The 18,076-nt window shown below is 48.3% G+C and overlaps 1 protein-coding gene across 1 annotated transcript; it reads right to left on the bottom strand.

The window, feature by feature from the left end:
* Window positions 1-939: 939 nt before the first annotated feature.
* LRRC8A (leucine rich repeat containing 8 VRAC subunit A) lies at window positions 940-14,674 on the bottom strand. Its single transcript, XM_070955717.1, has 3 exons — window positions 14,538-14,674; window positions 5,724-7,887; window positions 940-1,859 (listed from the first exon to the last, which is right to left on the bottom strand). The coding sequence occupies exons 2-3, from the start codon at window positions 7,878-7,880 to the stop codon at window positions 1,584-1,586; spliced, it is 2,433 nt and encodes an 810-aa protein (XP_070811818.1). The 5' UTR covers window positions 7,881-7,887; window positions 14,538-14,674; the 3' UTR covers window positions 940-1,583.
* Window positions 14,675-18,076: the final 3,402 nt, after the last annotated feature.

Below are 18,076 nucleotides of genomic sequence, written 5' to 3'. Positions count from 1 at the left end.
ATCTCAGCCTATGCAATTCATTTCCAGCGGAATGGAGCAACTCTCTTCCAGATACGATATTTTAGTTTTAAGCTATATTAATGTATATATTTGTGTATATATATATGTATATATATATATATTGGAACTGCACGTTCAGTAAGTCCCAGTCCTTCTGGATAGGGTGAGACTGTGACTCCATCCTGGCCGAGAACCTTGGGAACTTAATTCCTTGCTCCTCTGGCAGGTGCAATTTTCCAGTTGCAAACAAGAGATGGAAAGTTTAGGCCACGTGTGTGTGTGGGGAGCGCACAGGGGTAAAAAAAAATAATAATTCATTTTTCACTAGGACAGGCGTGCTGGACAATAGTGCAAATTCGACTCCTTCCTCGCTTCCTCACAAAGAAATGCGTCCCTCCCCTCAAACCTCGCAACCAACTCCACCCCTCCCCAACCCCTGCCCTGAATTTTCGGCCACGCCTTTTTTAAGACTTGGTGCTGCGTCGAGCCGGATCACGGAGGCAAAATACCTGTCTCTTTGGACAACCGAGGCTTCAAAAATGAAAACAGACCAGCTGTTATTTAAAAAAAAAAAAAAAAGCCATAAAGGGAAGAGGGAACATTGACGGAGTCTTAAATCTCATGGAAAGATGCTGGTAGCAGGTTACGCATATTAAGGATTCTGGTTTAGTGTTTTGACCCCAGTTCCCCTCAATTGTAGCCGTGTTTTAAGTCTTATAAGGAATGTCAAGCGTCAGTTTAAAAATTAAACTGAACTTCTCCTGCCCACCCCAGCGTTGAATGTTTCTGCAACTGCTAAGACTGTTTTTTCTTTTTTCTTTTAACGGAAAAATACAGGCTGGCATCCTTCAACGTGGAAATTCTTTGATCTCACACTCTTCTGTCGGAACCAAAGCCATCAAGATTTGGGAAAATCTCAAATTTGGGGGTGGGGGGGAAACTCCAGGACGAAGGGGGGCTGGGTGGGTTAAGTCAGACTTTTGCAAATAGGATTCTAAAGTAAAGTACTTTTTAAAAAAAAAAATGCCACTGTGGGGAAAAAAAAAGAAAAATGAAGGCTGGATCTTCTCCGATCCATTCCTTGGAGAGGGTCATTGCTGGGAGTTAGGATTGGACTTGGGGCAACGCGTAGCTGGACAGCCGGATGCCATTCTCCCCTTCAGATGGGGTGCAGCACTCAAGGACGGTCCCAAGCACATGAAACAGTAGCGGGATCAGGCTCTCTGCCCCAACACAGTCGAGCACGCCAGCCCCAGTCTCCTTTCTAGCAGGGACGGCGACCAGTTCCCACTTCCTGCCCCGCAGAGAGCCACGGACCAAGATCCCTTCCTTCCCCAGTCTCTTCTGCTCCTCCTCTCCTTCCTGAAGCAGGGAAGAGTCTCGTTTTCCCAGCCACTCCTGATCCTTCTGGGCTGTCAGTCAGGGAGCCATGCCCCTCAGGGTGAGGGTCTCCAGAGCAGGGGGCCAGGGGAAGCGGGGGGTATGTGAGTCCAGGGTCCCCTGGAACCCCCTTGGTCAGAGACGGGAAACGGGCGAGCCTGCAGCTCCCCAGCTCAGCGGAATCAACTTCGTCCGGCAAGGCTTCAAGCTTGCTCTTTGTCCGCCCTCCAAAGCCTCTCCTTGACCTCCAAGGGCAGCGTGTTGAAAAGGTCCTCCTCTACCACCAGCCCACTGCGCTTCAACAAGGGGCAGTCGCCCAGCTCCACCGGCAGGCACTCCAAGCGGTTGCCCCGCAGTTCGATCTGAGACAGGTTGGTCAGCTCGCCCACCCGGGATGGCAGCGACTGCAGGACGTTGTTGCCCAGGTGTAAAGTCCGTATTTTCCGGCACTGGAACAGCTCAGCGGGGAGACCCTCGATCTGGAGGGAGGAAAGAAGGAAATGAAATAAAAAAATGAGAGAGAGAGAGAGTCAGGCTCTGCTGCTTAGACAAGGGATCAAAGCTGGTTTGCAGAGAAGGAAGGTTAAGAGGCGGGGGGGGGGGGGCAAGCTTTACCCACAACAGCAGAATCAGAAAACAACAGAGTTGGAAGAGACCTCGGAGGTCATCTAGTCCAACCCCCTGTTCGAGCAGGGGACCCGATGAGCCCATTCTGGACAATCTCTCCTTAAAAACCTCCAGTGACAAAGCACCCACAACTTCTGGAGGTGAGCCCTTCTGCGGATTTCTCCCTGCTGTACAGGTAGTTCTCAACTTATGACCACCATTGGAACTGGACTTGCCGTTGCTAAGCGAGGCAGTGGTTGAGTGAGTCACACTCGCCTTTTCATGGTTTTTGCAGCCTTCCTTTGCCGAGGTGGTTCAGCAAAGTCACTGGCAGTTGTTAAAAGGAAGGGTGCAGTTTATAAGCGAAACTGGCTCCCCTCCACCCCGCGGACTCTGCTTGCCAGTTGCCAGCCACCCAAATTTCGATTGTGTAATGCTGTGCTGGTTGTTAAGTTCGAGGACCAGTCATAACTCACTGTTTTTCCCCAGGGCTGTTGTAACTTCGGCAATGAAAGAAACGGCTGTATGTTGAGAACTACCGTAGGGGACGATTAGAAGAAATACAGCCCGTATTTTCCATTGGGGGGAGAGGAAGTGGAAGACTTCAGGGGCAAAACTGATGCCTTAAAAAGCTTCTAAAAACTTTAAAGACCCTCACCGGAGCTGTTAAAACTCCCTTGTGAGACCTTCTGACGAGCAAAGTCAACAGGGAAGCCAGATTCAACTGTTTCTCGCCACTTTCTTTTTTCTTGGCAAGAAAATATGGCTTTTAAAACCTTTCTTTCTCTGTCTCGTCTTGGGAGACAGCCTCCATCCTTTGCTGAAGCTGGCCTTGGGAGTTGGAAGGGAGGGAAAATAAATTGTTTCCAAGCAAACAAAGCAGGGCCTAGAAAACAGGAAGAGCCTCCAGGGAGGGGAGACAGCTACAAGGGTCCGTAATTAATCTATTGCTGCTTTGTTGTCATGGAGTTAATGAGATCAACATATCATTTGTGGGAGCCACAACAGACACCTTTCGAGGAGGAAGAGGAGGAGGAGGAGGAAGCTTGATTGTTTTCCAAAGCAGCATTTTGCTAAATTCTGCAATGGAAAAGCAGGGGGAAAAAACCCCAAGCGGCAATGAAAGAATACGTTTGAGACGAAAACTCAAGATTTTGCAAAACTTTTTAAAACAGCGGGAGACGGAGGAGGCAGACGGCCAGGAAGGGAAGTGGGTGGGCGAGAGAGACGTGTATATTTGAAGGAGAAGCAAAGAAAAATATCCACCAGGCATTTTAGTATCCGGAGTTCATAAATCAAGCGAACTGATTTAGGGCAGGGAGTGGAAATTTTTTTTTTTTTTTAAAAAAAAGCTGACTTTAACATTTTAATTGCAAGTGTTTCCTTTTTTAAAAAAAATATATAAACAAACACCTTTCTTTTGCCCCGAATATTTGGGTTTGGAAATATTGAGGGGAAATACTCATAATAAACATAATAATAAAAGAAGCAACAAAGTTGTTGGTTAGGTCTAGTATTTAAGGCTGGAAAGCGGGAGGCCCCGAGTTCAAGTTCTGCTTCAGCCATGAAAGCCAGCTGGGTGTCTTGGAGCCAATCACCAGGAGACTGGGAGTTCTAGTTCTGCCTTCGGCAATAGAGCTACATGGGTGACTTTGGGCCGGTTCCTCCCTCTCTCAGCCCAGGTCACCTCACAGGGCTATTCTTGCGGGGAAAACAGGAGGAGAATGCGTCCACCACCGCAAGTTATTTTTAAAAAAATAGGTGGGATACAGATAAATAAAAATAAAAGTACAAAACTCTTTAAGGAATTAAGGCCCAAAGGTCCAGCTCTGTGAATAAAGTACATTAGAAAAGAAAAAGGCAGACTGATGGGAAAAGATTTCTTTAGGGTAACTTTTGCAGTTACAAAAACCCAAATGGTCTCGCTTCATCTTGAGTCCCTCATCACCCCAAAAACTAGCCCTTACCTACAAAACCACCTTTATTAATCTCCTGTTTGTCCTATGTATGTCGTGGCTTTTTCAGACTGTAGGACTGCCAGTTCCCAGACTGGCAGCTCCAAAAACAGCCAGAGATTGTCAAATTAGAGAAACCAATTTGCAGGAGAAAGATTTGCTAGAACTTTTAAAGTCTTTCTTTCAAAAAAAAAAAAAAAAGGGGGTGGGGGAAATGAAACCCTTTCCGTGAACAAAAGAACCCCTCCCATCGCTGGTCAGCCTCGTGAGAACTGGAGTTTTGCCCAGAACAGGGGAAATGAAAAGGAAAGGAAAGAAATGAGCCTTTTTGATTAGTTGCAAAACAATTTCCATCAGCTGCTGTTCCTCTTCTTTTCTCTTCGCAAAAAGAAAGAAATCCATTTTTGGGGGAGGGAAATTGTAAAGACATGGGCAGCACTGCCCTGTCCCTTAAAAGAAATAAATCAAGGGGTTTTTTTTCCAGGTGGGGAGTGATTTTGTGGAGGGTTTTGTACTAAGGAAGGAGCTGACCCTGGCACTTGAAAGAGGTACAGGCAGTCCTCCATTTACCACCACAACTGACCCCCAAATTTCTAAGCAAGGCAGTTGCTAAGTGAGTTTTGCCCCATTTTCAAACTTTTTTGGCCACATTCGTTAAGTGAATCATTGAGTCACACGGTTGTTAAGTGAGACTGGCTTCCCCCTTTGACTTTGTTGATGTGATCCCGGGACGCTGCGACTAATATTGCATATTAAATTTAATACTTTAAAAAAAAAAAAAATTAAAAGAAGAAAAAAGTCATAGGAGGTGGAGCCTAACCTTCCGACACTTTTAAAGAAAGAAATAAAAATTATCAAGGTAATAATGATAACAACGTCATGACCAGTAACTGTCGTTAGTCAGTTTTGTTAATGGTGGCCTGATGCCGGCACAGAATCCCCATGAAATGAGAGTTATCTCATAGTGGTTAAAAATACAAAGGCAAAAAAAAAAAAAATCCCCGGATTAAATTTAATCCTGGCCTGCTGCATGATATACAAGCTTTCTTTTTTTTAAATCTTGACAAGCCCTTTCGTTCGAAAAGACCTCTAGCGAGGCTGTTCCCTGATAAATCCACTTTAATCGTGCCAAAATCTTATTTACTTTTGCAGCAGCAGCTCTGAAAAAGTGGCCGGTTCATGCTTCTGGGTAGCTTTGTCCCGTTCTCTTTTTATTTTAAGCTCTCAACAAGTAAACAGAGCCCAAAAGGTACACAGAGCTGTGTTATTTCAGCTCACTGCTGTTCGTGTAATTGTCAAGCCCGAAACTAAAGCCCTGTATTATATATATATCTATATATGTTCTTAAAAGGGAGGCAGTGGCTCAGTGGCTAAGACACTGAGCTTGTCGATCAGAAGGTTGGCAGTTCAGCGGTTCGAATCCCTAGCGCCGCGTAACAGGGTGAGCTCCCGTGACTTGTCCCAGCTTCTGCCAACCTAGCAGTTCGAAAGCAGGTAAAAATTGCAAGTAGAAAAATAGGGACCACCTTTGGTGGGAAGGGAACAGCGTTCCATGCGCCTTTGGCGTTGAGTCATGCCGGCCACATGACCACGGAGACGTCTTCGGACAGCGCTGGCTCTTCGGCTTTGAAACAGAGATGAGCACTGCCCCCTAGAGTCGGGAACGACTAGCACATATGTGCGAAGGGAACCATTACCTTTTTATATGTTCTTAACTGCAAAATCCACACAGGATTTTATTGCAAAACGCACCCGCAACAAGCACACACCCCCTTTCCTTACCCTGTTGGCTGTCACCGCCAAGTTCTGCAGGTTCTGCAGCGCCCCGATTTCCGCCGGTATGCAATTCAAGAGGTTGTGGCTGAGATCCAGATAGCGAAGTTTCCGGCAGAAGAAGAGCTGGGTGGGCACCTTCTCAATCTTGTTGCGGTTCAGGTAGAGGCGCTCCAGGTTGGTAAGGTTGCCGATCTGCACGGGGATGTAGGCAATTTGGTTGTACCAGAGTTTAAGGCAGGTGAGGCGATGGAGGTGCTGGAAGCTGATGATCTCCTCGATGGTCTTGAGGTTGTTGTCCTTGAGGTCGATCTCCTGCAGGTTGTGGAGGCTGAAGATGGAGTGAGGGATGCGCTCCAGGTCGCAGCGGATGAGCTCCAGTTCCGTCAGGTTGACCATCTTCTTCAGGCTGTTGAGGACCATGAGCTTGGTGCCTTCGTTGTTGATGGAGAGCTTCTGCAGATGGACGCCCACGTCCGTCACCACCTGGGGCAGCTTGGTCAGGTTGCTCTTCAGCCTCAGGACTTTGAGCCTCTTCAGCTCCCGCAGGCCGTCAATCACAATGTAGCGGTTGTTCTCGGCACTCAGGTTCCCCGTGAGATGAAGCTCTTCCAGGGTCTTCAGGCTGTAAATCCACAAGGGAATCTCCTTAATGTCTGTGAACTTGATGTGTAAGGATTTCAGGTTCTCCCTCAAGAAGGCCAGAGCCGGGGCCTCGATTTTAGCCGCCGTGTGGTACAGCCAGAGTTCCTTGAGGCTGGTGAGCTGGGCGATGCTGGGCGGGATGGTGACATCAGGAATGAGCTCCAATTTCAAGACCTCCAGCTCAACCAGGTCGAAGACCGTGTCGGGAATGCCGCTGAGCATGAACAGGTGCAGCTCCAGCTTGTCCTGGGAGTTCTTGGTGATTCTTTGGCGCAGCTTCTCCAACGTCCATTCGTTGTTGAGGTTCAGCTGCCGGAGCTTGTTTTCACTCACCTCCGAGAGGAAGACGGCAAAACGCTTGGAGTAGAGAGGGTCGTATTGGTCGATCAGGTGGAGCATGAAGGCGAAGTCGTTCTTGACGTCAGGAATGTCGCTGTAGCTGCTCTCTTCCCGGATGGACTCGAAGGAGTACTTCTTGAGGGATCTCCGGAGCATCCACCAAAGGGTGTACATGCAGATCAGGCCATAGAGGACCACCAGGCTGATGTAGAAGGACGCCAAGATTTTGAAGAGGGTCGCCAGGGGGTGAGCGCAGCGGTACATGCGGTAGCCGGTCAGGCTCTCGATGTCCACTTTGCAATCGATGTCAAAGGTGATGTTGTTGACGTAGTAGACCGTGTAGCAAATGATGAGGATGAACTTGATGACCTTGATGATGGTTTGCCTCATGTAGAGGCGGTAGACAATGTCTCCTTCTTCCACGTGGGTCCGGAACTTCTTGACCTTCTCGAAGAGCGCTTTGGCTTGCTCCCCTTCCTTCTTGTCCAGGACGCCGTTCTCCGTGCGGTCCACGATGCCTTGTTCGATCCGAGACTTGGTCCTTTGTAGCATCGGGGCGGTGGCTTCCACATCTTCGCTGACGTTGGAAGACTTCTTCTCCATCGAGCCGTTCATCTTCCCGAAAGCCGGCTTAGGGTCGCTTTCCTCCACCACCGTCTCGGACAGAGCCCGCGTGGTCCACGGAGAGTCGAAGCATTTCAAGAGGATGGAGACAAAGTGCTCCAGCTTGGAGCTTGTCCTGGGGAATTTGAACCAGAAGTTGCTACAAGCCAAGAAAATCAGGGTGTGCAGCAGGACGAGGTAGGGGAAATATTTGGCAAACCAGTGAAGGCGGTTTTCGTAACACACGGCATCCACGTAGTTATATTGATGACGGTCGAGATCGTATTTGATCCCGGTGGGCCCAGGGTCCAGGGGCGTCCCCAGGGAAGCATTATAGTATCCGGAGTCCAGGTTTGCAGCCGGCCATTCGCGGGAAGAATCGTTGCAAGCGTCTTTGGTGACCCATTTGCAAGGCAAGCAAATCATTTTGTCCTGGGTGACCTGGAGGGTCCCGCCAAATACCGCGATCATTAGCATCACGATGGAGATGTAGTCCGTAAAGACGTCCCACCAGGGCTTCAGAATGCGGTACGCCGGCTGGGTATCGGCAAAGTAGCGCAATTCCGTGACGGGAATCATGGCTCACCTGAAAGAGAGAGAAAACCATCAGCAGGTGTGACCAACATACATAAGGAAGAGTTATTTGGCCTTCAAAGTGTTGTGAATCCCGCTTACCACATTTATTAATTCAGCATATGGCATAAAACAGGGTCCCCAACCTCTGAGCCACGGCCCACCTCCGGGCCTCGAGTGGACCATGGAAGTGGTGGCTGAGCACACATCTGTTAGCACAGACTATCATGTCAGCCATAGTCCTTCTCTTCGTTAGACTAGACAAACCCGATTCCTGTAACTGTTCTTCATAGGTTTTAAGGTAAAGGTAAAGGTTCCCCTCACACATATGTGCTAGTTGTTCCTGACTCTAGGGGGGGCGGTGCTCATCTCCGTTTCAAAGTCGAAGAGCCAGCGCTGTTGAAGACGTCTCTGTGGTCATGTGGCCGACATGACTCAACGCCAAAGGCCCACGGAACGTTGTTCCCTTCCCACCAAAGGGGGTTCCTATTTTTCTACTTGCATTTTTTTTTACATGCTTTCGAACTGCTAGGTTGGCAGAAGCTGGGACAAGGAACAGGAACTCCTACCCCATTACGCGGCACTAGGGATTCGAACCGCTGAACTGCCGACCTTTCGATCGACAAGCTCAGCGTCTTGGTCACTGAGCCACCGTGTCCAAGCAAAGCAGAAACAAGGACGGAGCCAATGACCAAACTCAAAAGCCCAGCCCCTTCCCATTTTGGAGAAGACTTTGTCCACCAGGACTTGTTCCCATGAGAGACAACCAGAAGTTTCTCGTTGGTGGTTGAGGGCAGATACATCTGAAGGGTGACAGGAAGGCAGAAGGTGCCATCAAGAATTTAAGAGAGGCTGTTTTGACTTTAAGAGCTGGGAGAACATTGGGAGGAAATGACCTCCACGTTAGATCCCCTGAAGCATCTGCTCAAAAAATGAAGAACAAAGGATGAAAAGAGGCCCATCAGATGTTCTCAATCTCTCCACCTTGGACCTTTCTGGTTTCCTCTCCTTCCAACCAACCCACAGGCCGGACTGAGTCATCCATTGTTTTTCTTCGTCTGCTTCTCCAAAAGGCCTTTTAAGGAACTCAAAGACTTTCTTGGAAACGAAACCGTAAGGCCAAGGCGGATGCTTTGTCTCCAGATGGGCCGGTTTCCTGTTTGACTTAAAAAATATGTAATTGAACGCAGGTAAGGGAATCAGAAGGGACGCAGTGACTCGGTGGCTAAGACGCTGAGCTTGTCGATCGAAAGGTCGGCAGTTCAGTGGTTCGAATTCGAGTGCCGCGTAACGGGGTGAGCTCCCGTTCCTTGTCCCAGCTTCTGCCAACCTAGCAGTTCGAAAGCACGTAAAAAAAAATGCAAGTAGAAAAATAGGAACCACCTTTGGTGGGAAGGTAACAGCGTTCCGTGGGTCTTTGGCGTTGAGTCATGCCGGCCACATGACCACGGAGACGTCTTCAGACAGCGCTGCCTCTTCGGCTTGTCTGGAACGACTAGCACATATGTGCAAGGGGAACCTTTACCTTTAAGGGAATCAGGTGAGTGCAGAATGCGGCAAACATTTAAAGCAATGGTTTGCAGCGTCCCACGGTGATGTAATTGCATTTTTCGATGGTTTTGTCGCAACTGGCACTTATTCTGGGTTTTTGGCAAAGCCGCAGCCTTAGCAAACCATTAGTTCACTTAACAACCACTGCTAAAAAAGGTCGTAAAATCAGGTTGGTCCTGTGAAAAATCCATTTTATAACCGTAATGGGCAGGTTCCATTATGGCCGTATGTGGAGGACTACCTGTATAGAAGTCGGTCAGCCTTAATTTGCTGTATTAATGCCAAACCAGAAGATGCCAAGACTGAAGAAGCATTCTGTCAGCACTCAAGTAGTAGAGGGTTTGATTTTCTTCCTGCAGGGGATTATTCATTTCACTTCTAGTTTTTTTTTCTCAAGGACGAAGAGAGGAAAAATTGAAGGCAAAGCACTCTAGCATCGTAAATATGCATTCAGCAAAAACGAGATCCGCGCAGGGTTTTTTTTCCGCAAACGGCTGCAAACTTCCTTACACCACCCAACCCCATGTTAAAGCTCTACACATCCCCTGAAATAAATCACAGCTTTCAGAATTCAGAAGTTGTACTTCGGAATACAAGGGAAGCAAAGAGAACTGCCAAAAAGAAAAAAAAGAAAAGCAGTTTCAATCAGCTGACAAGTTGGGCTAGGCCAGCCTTATTTATTTAAACTTATGACTGCAGGAAACACGTTCCTTTGCGTGACCCAGTTTCATTTTTCGGCACAAACAATTTCAGGCAGAATCCTCTGAAAAGGATCTTCAATTTTCAAGGTCCAAAGACAGCTACGCAGAGTCTCAACTTTGTTGGCATTATATTGAAAAGGGCCTGAAAAGATTTTTCCACTCAATTCGGTGTCTGACCATTCATTCATCCGTTCATTCACCCCAGGGCAGGGGTGGGTTCTACTTACCCCTTTTACTACCGGTTCACATTGCAAAATGTTAAGTACCTACAATTACAGAATTGGATGGGGAAGAATTGTTTGATGTTAGCCTCTCTGGTCTACAGAGGTCTGTTCCGAAGCAAGAGTTTGCAAACCCATCTCTTAAACCTTCTAAATTTTGGTTTGGGGGTTCATCTAACGTTCTTCTTTAATTCTGCTCAATTTCCCAGCTGGAAAATCTTACCTCCTGGGCACTTGGCAGATTTCGAAAGGATAAAAAATTTTTTTGCCCAACAGTTATCTGATTTATAAACAGCGCTCTCTCTCTCTCCCCGCTAAAGCAGTGGGTGGGCTGTTTTTCTCCAAAAATGAGAGCTTTTGAAATGCAGCTTTTTTGTGTGTGTGTGTTTTTGTTCTAGTACCAGAAAAAGAGATGGTCAGAAGTTCTCAGGCCTTAACAATCCAGCCTGGCTATTCTATTCCTTTTTACTTTCTACCCCACTCCCAAGCAAGGACTTTGTAAACTTTGTTGTTTTTTGAACAGAAGAAAAATCTCAACCTTTTGAGCAAAGTTCCTGAGCAAAAAGAAAAAGCAAAAACTTGAAGATCTGGTTGGGAAAAGCTAATGAGGAGAACAATTCCCAAGGTTTTCAGCCAATTCCAAAATTGACTCCTTAAATGGTGGAATTGTGCACGGCTATCCTGAAAGAGGAAGAAAAATTCAAGGATGTGTTGGAAAGCTCCAGAAGGCAGCCTCCGGAGCACCACTTAATTCTATTTTGTATTTTCCAGAAAAGTATGCCCTGGTGACTCCTTGCTACATAAACAGCTGTTTGTCTGGCCGAATATCACTATTTAAATCAATTAAAAGATTCTAATGCTGCATTGGAGTCTGTGTTGTGTTCTTTGGGGTCCTGGGTGCTCTCTGAGCTTGGTCGTTTTCTTGCAGACCTTTCATTACCAAAATAGGTAGCATCATCCGTGCTAGAAGAGAGGGGGGTTTGCTTCTAGCACGGATGATGTCACCTAGTTGGGTCATGAAACCCCTGGAAGAAAACCACCAACCTCAGAGAGCACCAAGGACCCCTCGATCCAATCTTGAGCTACAAATATTCTCTTCCGCCGGAAGAGAACATTGGTGGAGTCTTCATCCCCACAACTCTGCGATGTACAAGTCGTCCTTGACTTACAACTATTAGTCTAATCTAGTGACTGTTCCAACAAGCCATGCTTTGCCAATCACAACTGCTGGGCTCCTTTTCAAAGGCTAAAAGCAATGGAGAATGTGACGTGTGAGCCTGGGGTGAGCTCAATCAACTTATTTGTGGCTTATCTGTGGGGCAGTTTGGTGGGTGAGCTGGCAGGGATTGTCAAAGAGCTTGGACAACATCTCCTCGGACCCCTATGGAGATTCAACTTGGGCCCTCCTTCTCCTTGCACGCTCTTCCCGATTCTGATGCTCAACTGACCCATTGGGACTCCCAACTCCCAGAATTCCTAGCCTGGATGGCTAACATGTTTCAGAATAAGAGAGTTGGAAGGGACCTTGGAGGTCATCCAGTCCAGCCCAGTTTCATTTGATTTGTGCCCATTTTTTTTTGTTTGTTTTGTTTTTTGCCTGTGGTTTTAGGTTTGAATCAATTTAACGTGGATTTTTTATTCTATTTTGTTTGATGCATCACCCAGACTCCCACTGGAGTTGGGCAACTGTTATATATTTTAAAAAATAAATCGATAAATAATATTAAAAAAGCAGAACAGCTGGGGCAAACTCTTACTAATTATGCTGCTTTCCCTAGCAAAAAAAAAAAAATGAATAGGCAGGTTTGCACCCGATGCTACAGTCTGATCGTAAGTTGAGAGGTTTGGGTAAGTTAAGCAGACCGAACCTGTTTCAGCTCAATGCAAAGCGACGGAAAATGCAAGCTAAATGAAAAGCACCCCGTTTCCTCCTTCCCGGAATTCGACTGGAGGGGTACCCTAAAGCTTGGCACCGAAATGGGCAGCCGTGACCAAGACCTACCGATGCGATGACACAGCCACACGAGCCAGCTGTGCTGCTTAGGAGTGAGGAAAGTGCCAAGTCACCGTGATCTGTGCATTGTCCTTTCAAGGGCAGCATTCTTACAGTTCAGCAGCCAAAGGAGAACAGGTGTGGTGCAGGACAGGCTGGGATGGCAATGGGGGGCAGGGGGGGCTTCCCAGCACTCAACCGGGGTCTGTCCCAGGTGCAGAATTTTTTTCCCACGGGGCAATTCTGATCTTTGCAAATTTAGTCAGAAATGAAGATCTCCAACTCTGGAGTGCTGGAATCTTCAACCGAAAAGCATAGCTAATCCTTGACTTGTGACCAAAATTGACCCCCAAATCCCTGTCGTTTTGTGGAACGCCTCACTTAGCGTAAGTGAATCTGGTTTCCCCATCAACTTTCGCTTGTTGGAAGGTCACAAAAGGGGATCACATGATCCCAGAAAGGTCATCGGGCAAAACTCGCTTAACAACAGAAATGTTGGGCTCAATTGTGGTCGTTAAGTTGAGGACTGCCTGGGCCAACACTTCACACGACCTTGTTACTCTCCTTCCGCGGATGCAAATCTAGAAAGCTGCACTGGCTTACTTTTTATTCCTTTTCCCCTTATTAAAATCATTAATGATTATTAATAATTAATAATTGCAGTTCCACTATGCCGCTAAATCCTTTTTTTTTTTCCGCTGGGCTTTTTCTCCGACAAACGCAACAACCGTTTCAAATCCTCCATTTCCCAAGAAGCCGGCCTCCAAATAGCCAGACTTTATTGGAGCATTTCTTCACCCATGCTGCGATTCCATCTTCTTTAATAAGCTGCTGTGGCAGAGCCGACCAGCACGTAGCACACACACACACACACAAACAAACAACACCCACGCGGAGATGTGCGAGAAAAACGGAAGCCGCTTCGCCACTTGCGAAGTTTTGCCCTCCGTGAGGTGTTAATAGTAGTCAGTCATTAAGAAGGGAAGCTGAGATTTCTCTGCCCCGAGCAAAGCTACGCGTGCCAGCCTTCCATCTCCAGGAAACTCAACGCGGCGTTTTGGACGGCAACTTCATTTCCAAAGCTCGCAGAGCCAGTTTCTCCGAGAGCCGAAGCGGGAATAATTTATGATTCCCTTACATAATTCTAGCCACAGGGAGGGCTTGTTCCTTTCCTCGTTTAACGGCGTAAACGGAGCCTTTTTCACACTGGGGAGTCCACCGCTTGGACATAAGGGGGCCTCTGGGGAAGGTGGACCTGCTGTGAAGGACCTCTGAAGGTCCACCAGATGGGGAAGACCAGCTCTCAAGAAAAAAGCACTAGTGCCAGAGATAGTCCTCGACTTAACAATCCTTTGTTCAGTGACGGCTTTAAGTTACAACGGCACTGAAAGAAAGCAATTTAATACCAATCTTCGCACTTGCAACAAAGCGCAATCAAAATCTGGAGAGCTGGCAGCAGTCCTGTATTTGTGACCTTAGGGGCTCATGCGATCACCATTTGTGACAAACAAAGCCAGATTCGCTTAATGACTGCGTTATTCACGTTAACAGCAGCAAAAAGGTCGTAAAATGGGGCAAAACTCACTTAGGAACAAAACTTTGAGGCTTAATCGTGGCCATCAGTCAAGGACTCCCCATTTTGGATCGGGAAGGCAAGCGGTTTGTATGGAGCGGCTCCGTCATCCAATTTAAGGATGTGCCACTCGCCCCACCCATCTCATACAGGCGGTCCTCGACTTACGACCACAACGGAGTCCAAAGTTCCTGTTGCTAAGCAAGACAGTTAAGTGAATTTTGCACCGTTTCACGACTTTCTTGCCACTTTTAAGTGAATCACTGCAGTTATTAAGTGTATAATACGGTTGTTAAGTGAATCGGGCTCTTCCGATGACGTGGCTGGTCGCAAAAGGGGATCACGCGACCCCAGGACACTGCGACCGTCATAAATATGAACCAGTTGCCAAGTGTCTGAATTTTGGGGATGCTGCATCAGTCGAGTCACTTTTTTCAGTGCCGTTGTAACTTTGAACAGTCACTAAACGAAAGACTGTAGGTCAAGGACCCTCTGTTCTAGAAGCCATTTCAAAATTGCTTCCTTCACAGCTGCCTAGACTTCTGAGCAGACCTCTCTCCTACCAACCGAGGGCTCGCTCCCCCCCCCCGTTTTCTGGTTTTAAAGAAAGGAGGATGGCCTTACCAAACCGGTCATTCCCGGGACGGCCCCGCCCTCTTCCAAAAAAAGGTTGCCGGCTTCTCGTCTCAGCTCTGCTATCTGCACTTCAGCAGTCTGTGCTGGAGTTCAAAATTACTGGCCCGGGAACGATCCTGAGTCGGGAGCCGGTCTCCAAACGCCATGGAAGTCGTTTTCCTGAAACGAGAGACATTCCGTCAGGGGTCTCTGTTTTCAAAACAAAGGCTCAAAAGAACAATCAAAGCACGTGGGATTAAACTTTAAAGGTTTTTTTTTTAAATTCCTCCAAGTTCTGAATATTAAAAACGCTAGCTATAGCGAAAAAAGTCCGAAGTCGATTTCCCATCCTGGGAAGAGATTACCCACATAAAAGAAATTTCTGGATTTCCATCTTTAGCACTTATTAATACTTGGGAACTCTCCAAAGGCACATCCTTCAACCCCCAGAATGCTTAGCACATGCCCAAGTCACCAGGGGAATGCTGGGAACTGAAAACCTTGCAGCTGGTTGACTGACGGCTTTTTCCTCGCTTAATGATGGAGAAGGTGGAGCCAGCATCGTTCAGGTACCATGGTCTGGTGTACCGTAAGTCAATCCCTACAAACTGGCACATTATAGAATAACAGAACTTGGGACCTTGGAGGTCTTCTATCCAACCCCCTACTCAAGCAGACCTTACATCATTCCGGACAAACGGCTTGTCTTGAAAAACCCCCTGTGATGAAATACTCACAACCTCTGGAGGCACTGATTAATTGTTCTCACCCTGAACCTTAAAACAATTCCCTCCAGAAAAAGAAACCAAATTTACATCTGTTTACTTCGATTGGAATTATCAGGAAATCTAAACTCTTTTGTTTTTCTTGCCCCACCTATTTTAATGATCATGTTTTATGACATGCTTTTGTTCTGTCATTTATTTCTGTTTTATAACACTTGGGAGATGTTTTGGCATGGAAAGGGGCAAGTAGCAATAAACGCATAAAAATGCATCCATCTGGGCCTTTCTCCTTGTGCCGAGATGTGAATTCTAACAGCGGAAAAACTCAACAGGTTAGGCAGCCTCTTTTGTGAAGACGACACAATCAGCATCTCCATAAATCAGAAGGAATCTAATAGCGCTTTTTCTGCCTACACCAATTATATTAAACAGATTTCTGATGCATCTGATGAAGTCATCTACACCATAATGGAAGCTTCTGCCTTTTATTAAGGCAGAAAAGCTTAGTTGGTAAAGATCGATGGTTTTTTTTTTGGTCCCTTAGATGGTGGCAGCTAAGTTTGATAAATAAAAATATATCCTGCAAAATTATGCATCCAGTTTCTCACTCCTAAACAACCCGACCAAGACATCCTTTCCCCATTCAGTTCCTCTCTTCCGACACCTTTCAATAGCTGACCTTCCCCAGCAGCCAAACAAAGGAAGAGCTGCAAAATGTTTTGTCTTGTTTTTAAAAGTTCCCGGAATCTCTTCTATCTTGTCCGTCTGCACCCGGACCAGCCCTGTTTGTTTTCTCCATCCTTGTCTTAAAGGACATTTTGGCATTGTTCCTGGAATGACAACACTCCACTATGTTCCTTTTCCTTCCCTCCTAACAACTCCAGGGAGAGCATCACCCCAGATGAACCAGCGGGAAGGGATGCACACACATTTGCACAAACGCAACGCTAGGGCTAGAATGGTGCAAAGGTACCGGCAGCACCACAGAGCCACAAATGTGGGGCGTCTCCTGCAACCGAGCCTTTGAAGTAAAAACAATGACGGTTGAAGTTTGGTCAGAAAATGCAAAGTTAGTCACCTAATTGCACCCCCCTTTTTCCCTTAAATCCTGCCCACGCCTACGTTTCTTTCGGCAGCCAGCCAGTCCTAGTTTGCTTCACACATTCCCTCCATCTTTTTCCTGCTCCACCCAGTTTTCACCTTTCCGGGAGACTGGATTAACCCCCCCCCCCAAAAAAAAAACTGCCTCAGGGCTTGGCCCAACTCTGAAGTCAAACCCTGCCCCCCTCCCCCGCAAGATTTTAGCTGGGCCACCTCTTAAGTTTTCTTCCCATCTCTGTTCTCTTTCGCCTCCTTTCCACTCTCACGGCAGGGACTAGTAACATGGCCAGTCCTTTCCCGCTTTCCCAAGATTTCCCAATCTCCACTTTCATCTTCTGCACATGCAGGGACACACACACACACACACAGAGAGAGAGAGAGAGTCCTGCCCCAGGGCTCTTTCCCACATCACCCCCCCCAACCAGAAATTCCTAAAATGCATTTAGGTCTCTGGTTGCAGCTTCCTTCAAAAAGTTCAAACGCCAAAGGGGGGGAGGGAAGAGGAGAGGGAGGGGTATGGCTCTCTGACCTACCTGGCTGTCTTATCCCCTGCTCTGAAAGCCCCCACCTTCCCCCCCCCGCAGGTGAGAATCAGTCAAGCCCCCTGCATGTTTTGAGTTTCCCTTTTTTTGATGCCCCCCGACTCCCCCCCCCTTTCTGACCTCTCCCTTCACTAAAGTGACCCGTTTGGGTGTATTTTTCTTTCTGGGCTCAAGGCCACCTTTGCTCAAGGCAGCCCACATATATTCTGGCATACAAGGTCTGGGGAGGGGAGGGGGCTCTCTTACCAGAAGATCCTGTGCAAAGAGCCCCCAACTCTTTTCCCCAGCCTCCTTCTCCCCCTAACCATCTCCGGGCTGTCCCCTTCCTCCAGGAGCCCCCTCCCCCCACAAATCTGCCCTCCTTGGCAGTGCCATAAACACCCCAGCCCCCTCCGTGACCCCCATCCCGCCTTTCCTGTTTCTCCCCAAACTCCCCACCTGCTTCCCCGCAGGGCTCCCAATTCGTTGGGTCCAGACAGACACCCCCCCCCCCCCATCCTGTAGAGCCGCTCCGTCCTTCGGCCAGCCTGGCATCCAAGCCAGCCAGGTCGCTAGTCCTCCTTGAGGATCTGCCTCCCGCCCATGTGGCTGGGCTCAGCCCTCCCCCCCCCTCCCCCCAATCCTTGCCTTCCAAACAATGCCCCCCCCTCACTCCCCAAAAGCAGGGGTCCCACGAAAGGAAAAAAAAATCTGGGGAAGGGGGGAAAACGCCTCTTCTTTTATATGAACGAAGTTCCTAGTCCTCAAGGGGTGCTGAGCCTGCGCTGTTTTCGGGGTGGGGTGGGGGAGGCAAAGAGGCGTGTCTGCGCCCCCTTCTCTCCCCCCTCCCTCGCCCCCTGCCCCATAGCCCCTGAGCCAAGTTCCTAGTCCTCAAGCTTTCCAGCTCTGCCCCTCCCAGGGGGATTCCGCTCCTGTCTGGGGGAGGGGGGTCTCCTCGCCCCCTCCCCCACTGCCCTTCCCCCCCCACACACCCACCTGGTGGCGCCTCCCGCGGCGGAGCCCCGTCTTTTGTCCGCCCCTCCTCAGCCCCTCCGTGCACCACTCCGCGCCGCCGCCCCGCCCCGGAACTGACCTCACCCGGCCGGCCTGGGCATCCCTCGCGGCGGCGGCGGCAGGGACGGAGGCGGCGGCGGCGGCAGAGGCGGCGAAGAACGAGGACCGCGCGAGGCCGCCACTAGAC

The sequence above is a fragment of the Pituophis catenifer genome, unplaced genomic scaffold (assembly GCF_029215685.1).
Source record: "Pituophis catenifer annectens isolate HBS135680 unplaced genomic scaffold, rPitCat1.0.hap2 SCAF_17, whole genome shotgun sequence".
In the NCBI taxonomy this organism is placed as follows: domain Eukaryota; kingdom Metazoa; phylum Chordata; class Lepidosauria; order Squamata; family Colubridae; genus Pituophis; species Pituophis catenifer.
This window is presented reverse-complemented; position numbering and strand designations above follow the sequence as displayed.